Source organism: Panthera pardus, unplaced genomic scaffold (genome assembly GCF_024362965.1).
Source record: "Panthera pardus isolate Hobbes unplaced genomic scaffold, ASM2436296v1 HiC_scaffold_6, whole genome shotgun sequence".
NCBI lineage: Eukaryota > Metazoa > Chordata > Mammalia > Carnivora > Felidae > Panthera > Panthera pardus.
In genome coordinates, this window is record NW_026526991.1 from 5,237,146 (window position 1) to 5,244,723 (window position 7,578).

The 7,578-nt window shown below is 57.9% G+C and overlaps 1 protein-coding gene across 1 annotated transcript in view; it reads right to left on the minus strand.

Annotated features, from left to right (window-relative positions):
- SULT4A1 (sulfotransferase family 4A member 1) overlaps positions 1-7,131 on the minus strand; it is a 33,482-nt gene extending 26,351 nt beyond the window's left edge. The window contains exon 1 of the mRNA XM_053895120.1: positions 6,895-7,131. Coding sequence (XP_053751095.1) covers positions 6,895-7,063 — 169 coding nt within the window. The 5' untranslated portion in view covers positions 7,064-7,131. The remainder of the gene's footprint in view (positions 1-6,894) is intronic.
- Positions 7,132-7,578: the final 447 nt, after the last annotated feature.

Below are 7,578 nucleotides of genomic sequence, written 5' to 3' on the forward strand. Positions count from 1 at the left end.
TGACAAGGAAAGGCTGTGTGAACAAGACCCCCAGCTGAGTCCAAGGCCGTCGGAGCTGAAACCCCAGAAAGATAGGCCCTCCGGAGAGTCAGAAGAGAAGCAAGGCGCCACGCAAGTGGGACAGAAGAATTCAGGTAAAACTTTCACAAATTGTGGTGCATCGTGGGCTTGGGGAGCCAGGATGAGACACAGGAGAGGGCTGGCACCAAACGGACTCACCTCTGCAGACCTACGCAGGTGCACATAAGGGAGACGGGATGGCAGCCTAGAGACACTTCCCCAGTTGCTGGGGCTGCAGACAAAGGGAAAACCCTGCCAGGATCCTTTTCCCTCCAGGGAAAAACGCTTTCAGACACGGGGGGCAGAAGAGCAAACCCTGCTGTCCCAAGGGCCCTGGTGAAGAACCAGTATGGCTTTAGAATGGGTGAAAGCTGGCCTTGGGGAGGGGCAGATACCATTCCTGGGCTCTATCAGAGACCCCTAAATGCTGGAAGAGAGATGTAAGATTTTCCTGTACAAGATCCACCATCAAGGCAGAGTTGGCCGCCACTGGGGTGGGGGGTGGGGGGGTGCAGGATCACTGGGAGAGCCCCACCGAAACCCAGGAGCTCAGAGATGCCTGAGGGAGAAACCTTAAGGTGCAGCTGGGCCAGACAACAGAGGGCCTCCCCGTGGAAACCTTTCCTCTCTAAGCCAGTAAATCAGAGCCGCAAGTAACCAGTCTACCCCCGGAGGAGGGACAAGGATGTGCGGAGAGAACCTTCCAAGGCTCCGACCCAAAGGTGAAAGTGGGCCAGGAACGGTGAGGAAAGGTCCTTTGGAAACTCAGCCCCCATGCTAAGCACAAGGCAATGCTACAAGAATTAACACCAGCGGCCATTCAAGTGACCAGAGCAACAACAGAGCCCAAACACGGCCCAACTCACACCAGACCAACTCCCCTCCAACACTAATGGCCTGGCAGAAAAAGGCAGGCCTGTTTCCAAGCATAAACACAAACGACCTTCATCTCCAAAGTCAGTACGCTATGTCCAGCATTCAACTGAAAAAGTACTACTCGTTAAAAAAGGCAAGGAAAAAGAATTATCTCATGTCAAGAGACCAAATAATCAGTAGAATCAGACTCAGAGATTCTAAAGTAAGTCTGATTAATATGTTAAAGGACTTCATGGAAAACGTGGACAGCATGCTTGAACAGACAGGGTATTTTGGCAGTGAGATGGAAACCAGAAGTGGAAACGCTAGAGGAAAAACAAAAACACAGAAACAGAAATGGACGATGCCTCCGAATGGCTCACAGACCTGACTTTGTGGATCTGACACAGCAGAAGAAAAAAATCAGTTAACCTGAAGGAAATTTCAGAAAGAAGAAATTTCAGAAGGAAACAGAAATTTCCCAAGCTGAAACACGCAGAGAGTTAATAAACACGACATCCAAGAGTAGTAAGACAATTACCAATCTGGCACATGTGTAACTGGAATCTCAGAAGCAGAGAGGCAGAGAATGGGACAGAAGAGATCTCTGACGAGACAACAGCAGAGAATTCCTCCAAAATACCGAAGGGCAACGAACCACAGATCGGAGAAGCTCAGGGAACCCCAAGCAGGATCACTATCCACTTCCACCAGGCCAAAAACCACATGCCCGGACACATCATATTCCAAGTGCTGAAAATCAACGATAAAGAGAAAATCTCGAAGGCACTCAGGGAAAAAAAAGACCCATTCCACAAACGAACAGAGAATTGTAACTGACCGCTCGTCAGAAACCATGGAAACCATGGGACAATGGGGTGACACATCTGGCGTGCCCAACGATACAAGGAGGGGGACCCAGGAACGATGTTTACTCCCACACTTAGCAGATGAGTGGCATCTTGAAGATGAGAAGTCCTCATCAGGTAATCGGAGGGAAGAGAACGGGGGAGGTGGGAGGGGAAGAGAGAGGGGGTGAAGCCAAGAGGGAAAGAGCCGACGGGTCCCGACAGTTCCATGCGGCTGGCAAGTAAGGACACAGAACAGGTGAAATCCAGATTACAGGAGGACAGACTACGGAGTTCAATGTTGCCGGAGGGCAAAGAAGGGCCAGTGAAGGGGTCTAATGAGGGAGAGACCCAGGTCAGAGTTGTTTCTAAGAGGTCACTTTAGCTGCAGAGTGAAAGGTAAACTAGGCGGGGAGGGAAGGGAAAAGACTCCAGGTGCGAGAGGAAGAACTGCCGAGAATGCGGCCGGGGCAGAGAGGGGTGGACGGATGTGAGCGCTCACTGGCTGCAGTCCTCTGTGACAGCTCCGTTATACTCTCAGCAGTAGAGCGCTGAAATCCCCAGGTCCCAGGAGCCCGGTCCCCACCAGCGGGGCAGCCAGGGGACAAACCAGCGGACACCAGTAACGAAGTGCGTGTGGGAGGAGAGGCAGGAGAAGTCGTCCCTGTTGAGGACGAATGAGACGTGAGGCGTCAGGGTGAGACCCTGGAGCTCAGAGAGGGCCCGGAGTCTCTTCCTGTTCCACTGGGGTCAGAAAGACGCCCCTCCCAGAGGCCCCGCCTCCTTTCTCTCTCCAGAACCCCGAGAGCGGTTCTCCAGGCTTTCTCTTCCAAGCCCAAGCGGCGATGAGGGGAGAGGCTCCGTTCGCCAAGCCAGGAACCTGGACGTGCCGCCCTCTTCCCTGATCCCAAGCCCTCCCGACCGTGTGCAGGTAGCCGGAGTGAGAGCGAAAGGAAGGAGCAGGGAGAGGAGCAGAAAAGAGAAGGGGGGAGAGGAAGGAGAAACAGCACAGCCGCCTCGGAACGAAACCTCCTGTTACGCTCTTCAAGCCTCTGCCCTCGCCCCCGGAAGGCGGGTAACTAGCCGCCGTGTGGTGTCACTGAAAGGGACACGGGTGCACGCTGGCCTCGGAACAAACGTGAGCTCCAGGTGGGGGGGCGGTTCCCTCGGCATCTCGTAGCCCGCTTCCTGGTGCACGCACAAGGCGCTCAACGGCCCCCTCCCCAGGCTGTGGGAAAAGCAAACGAGATGCCGCGTGTGAACACCCGGGACGCACCTGGCGCGGAACAGGTGCTGGCCGAATGCGAGTTCCCACCCCCGTGACCTCTCCCCAACTCTTCCGGGGCTTGGTCAGCTCCGTTGTCCAAACGCTCAGATGCCGGTTCCACCCTCTCCCCTCCTTTCCCCTCTCCGGACCTGTATCCATCTACAAAAAGGAAACAATCCCAAGAACACAAGACTGTTCGCAGGCTCAAAAGAGGCAGACAGGGGGACCGTAGCTGTAGTCGGTAATCCCACCCGGCTTCACAATACGGCCACCCCCTCCATGCAGTCCTCCAGTGATCCTCCTTCCTGGGCCCCTGACCTGACCTTGAGAACAACCACCCTGTCCGGTCAGTCAGCTTTCAGCATCAGGAGCCTGGCTTCCCAATGTCACCGCCAGCTCCTTGAGAAGAGCGTCCCCACATTCACAACACTCCCCAATCGGCCTCTCCTAGGCCTGGTGGCGTGCGTACACAAAGAAAAGTCATCGGACCTAGGACCTCCCCACGGCCTCCCCAGCTGTCTTAAGATTTAAGACTCAACTGAATCCATCAGGCCCAATCCCCTCACTTTTCATGGGCTTCAGCCGAGGAGCCTCTCCCAGAGCTGATGCTTCGTGACTTCAGGGACCGGCTCGCACGGTCACAAGACGCTTCCGCAGACAATCGAATTTAACACTTGGCATCGAAGAGGTGGTAAAAATGAAGGACTATAAACGAGGACGGAGATAAAGAGAACAGTCCTCTGCAGAAGGCACAGTGGGCTCCCCGTACCTGGATCACGGATGAACTGGGGCCATCCCAGAGAGCTTCCGGCCACGATGGCAGTTTCGGACCCCCGTGCAGACCAGTATGACAGCCACAAGCTACCTGTGGCTACTGAGCACCCGAGACATGACGAGTGCTTCTGAGGAACCGAGTTTCTACTTTTATGCCCTTTCGATTCATCGAATCCAAAAAGCCGCACGTGGCTACAGGCTACTGAACCGGGCAGCACAGCCCTACCCTGCCACCTGAGCTAAAACGTCAGAAACACAGAAACACTCCCAGAGCATGGTGGAGTGCAGAGGGAAAAGCCAGGATTAATTACCACCAGAAACCCCCGGCCCCGTGAACCCCTGTTCTGCATCAGTGTGGGGGAGGGGAGGGGACAAGGACTCTACAAGCCCTTCCAGCTCTGACCAATTCCAAGTTCACCACATCTCCCAGACGTGGGCTCTGGAAACCCATGTGGCCCTGTGGTTTCTCTCAGGGGCCTCTGCTAGTTCTGGCTTCTTGCCCAAGCCTGGCACCGGCCACCCTGTAGCTACCTGTCCCCCAGCAGACAGTGTGCTCACGGAGGGCAGGCAGCAGATGGGATTGCTCTCGGCAGCCCCAGCACCTGATCCCAGCACCTAGAAAAGCGCCAGGGCACATCAGGTGCCGGGGAGTGAAGGCCCGCATCAGCAGCACCACCCTTCCTCGCGCTTACCGTGCATCTGGCTCGGGGAGGGGTGCTCACGCATCATCCCCCTCTTCCTCACAGCCGCCCATCAAGATGGTAAGGTGGTCTCCCCCACCCCTGCGGAAACCACAGCTCCGAGGGGTGAGCACCTGACATGTGGGACTGGGTAAGTGGCCGCTCACCTATTCCTAAAGCATTCCAGGTGCATCCTAAGCCGCAACAGGCCTGTGCTCAAGATAATGGCCTCCAAGACCCCAGGGCCAGGGCCACCCCGCAATTGCCCAGTTTAAGCTGCAGATTCCATGGCAGAGGAAACCAAGGCTCCGACGTGCCCAAGGGTAGTGGCTTCCTGGAACCAGATCTTCCTGTTACCAGAGGCCACTGGCAATGACTTCCAGAGCCCTTTCCTCTGGTTGACAGGGAATCTCCATGGCACCCTTTGGGGCCCAGTTTTTCCACCCCCTTGATCATTTCATGTAACAAACTTCACGAACGGTGGGGTGGGGGGAGCGAAAGCCTTCAGAGGCACGGGTGAGAGCCTGGAGAGGCCATAAGGACTGCTGGAATTTTGTCTTTTTTTTTTTAAGTTTTAAAGAGGTGGCTCTCTGGGGTTCTGTGTGAAGGGGCCTCACACAAGGCATAAGGGTCTCAAGGCCACCACTGGGTTTTCTGTCACCAAGGGAAAGAGCTCTATGTTTATTCTCCTTATTAAAAGTCCACGATGTGCTTCCATCTGTCTTTGAACGATGCAAGTTCAAACAAGATTTGAGTCTGGATTATCTAGAAAACTACCTTAAACTAACGCTTCATTCCCCATCAAGGTGCCTGGAAAGGTCCCCGCAGAAACCCACCAGACCCCCGATGCAGGGTCCCTCTAAAGCATCCCCCACAAGCTCCAAGGGCACAGCTTTCCAAGTGGGCCTCCTGGTCCGTGCCTCCTCCCACACCAGCTTCTTAACTTCATAAAATGGAGGAAAGAACACAAAAGCACAACCTCTCATCTGCAATTCAAAAATTGTAACGCACTCCCCAAACCAAGTTTTTCATAATTCATTTTGAGGCAAACCCTGTCCGAAACCGACATGAGATGATTTTTTAGTCTGTATTGCTCCCACTTTTAACGTGGGGGTCCAAAGTACAGCCCCACATCTGGCCGGGGGACTTCCAGCCATATGATATCGATGGCGCTAAAATCTGAAAAATGCTGAGCCCCCATACCCACGGGGCCGTGGGGCTGCAGCAGAAGGAAAGCCCTTGGCCATGGCAAGCACAGTGTGTGTGTCTGCTTCCTTTCCCCCTTCCCAAGGACAGCCTGGCAGCACCTCCAGACTTCTTCAAGCTCCCCCAACCAACAAGACTCCCCACCCCCTCCACGGACAGCCCCTTCCCCAACCCTCCTCAGAGGATCAGGCCTACCTCTCAGGTGGCTGGGACCCTGCACAGCTACCAGAGCCAGGCATACAGGTCTTTCAGCAAGCTGTACCGCTGCTGGTCCGACATGACCTCCAGGCTGGCCACCTTCTACACCAGGCTACAGACACACTGCACAGTCTGGATCCAGGGGTCTCCCTCCGTCTCCAATACAGTAGCAATAAGGGAAACCCTTGGTATGTTCAAAGAACGGGAAAGCTGCCTCTTTTCCCTACAGACCTCAGGAGAGACACTACGTGATAATCTCTTAACATCAAGTCCTGGGCAGACGAGCCTGGCTTTAAATCCCAGCTGGGCCACTTACCAGCTGTGTGACCTTGGGCAAGCCACTGCCCCTCTCTGAGCTTCACTGCCTAGACGGTAAAGTGAAGATGACCGTCTCTACCTTCCGTGAATACGAGATTAGTTAATGCTAGGAAATATGATGCCCTGGGTCCTGACTGATGATTCCTGGGTGATGGAGGCAGCCCTAAAACAAGGGAAAGCCGGGCATGCACTCCGAGCATGGCTGGTCCCATCCCCCACCCAGTGCCCACGCAGGAAATGAGGGACGCCCTTACATCCGTTTCATCCCCCCTCCCCAAATAACCACCAGGACTTTGCACTCATCAAAGGCTGAACAGGGCCCAAGAACAGAGAGGTTAAGTGACTGTCCAAGGTCACACAGCCGGCTGGGTAGGGCTGGGTAGGGCTGGGTAACGGGCGGGGGAAGCTTGGAGGGGTGGCGGCCCTGGGCCTGTCCTCCTTTCAGCTCCGACCGAACGGGCTCTATCCCCAGCGGACGCTGTCCAGCCGTGGACACCGGGCCCACCTCCGAAGGTCTCCGGCCTCGGTTTCCCCAAACGCCGGCCGACCCCCCCCCACCCCCCCCCGCCCTGTAGTGCTCCGGCCCCCGCCCTCCCCGCCCCCAACGGGAAGCCCCCTCTTCCCCACCCCCTCCCACGGCGCGGGTTGCGCCGCAGAGCCGGGCGGGCGGGGTCTGCGCGGGGCTCACCGGACTTGGGGTAGGTGACGATCCACACGTCGCTGGGCCGCACCGGGAAGTTGGCGATCTCCTCCATCTTCCCGCGGCAGAAGGGCGGCAGCCGCACGCCGTGGAACTCGAAGTACTTGCTCTCGAACTCGCCCGGGGTGCTGGGGGTCTCGGCCTCGCTCTCCGCCATGCCGCCGCCGCCGCCCGGCCCCGCAGCCGCGCCGCCCGCTCCCGGCCCGCCCCGCGCCCGCGCCCCGCACGCGCCCGCGCCCCGCCGCCCCGGCCGCCGCGCCGCGCTCCGCAGGCGTGACGTCACGGCGCCGCCCGGCCCGCGCCCCGCCCCGCCCGCCGCCGGCGAAGGCGCTCCGCGGGCGTGACGTCACGACGCCGCCCGGCCCGCGCCGCGTCCCTCCCCGCCCGCCGCCGGCGAAGGCGCTCCGCGGGCGTGACGTCACGGCGCCGCCGCGCCCCAGCCGGCCCGGAGGCTGCGCTCCGCGGTCTGACGTCACGGCCCCGCCCGCCGCGCGCCGGCCGCCCTCCACCGACGTGACGTCGTAGGGCCGCGGGGCCGGCCTGCGTTCGCCCCGGACGGGCCAGACCCCTGCGCACCTCCAACCCGCAGGCAGTCCACGTCCCCTCCAGCGCGCGTTCATTCATCGTCCCGCTGGCGCCGTCATCCAACAAGCGCTCGACACAGACTCAGAA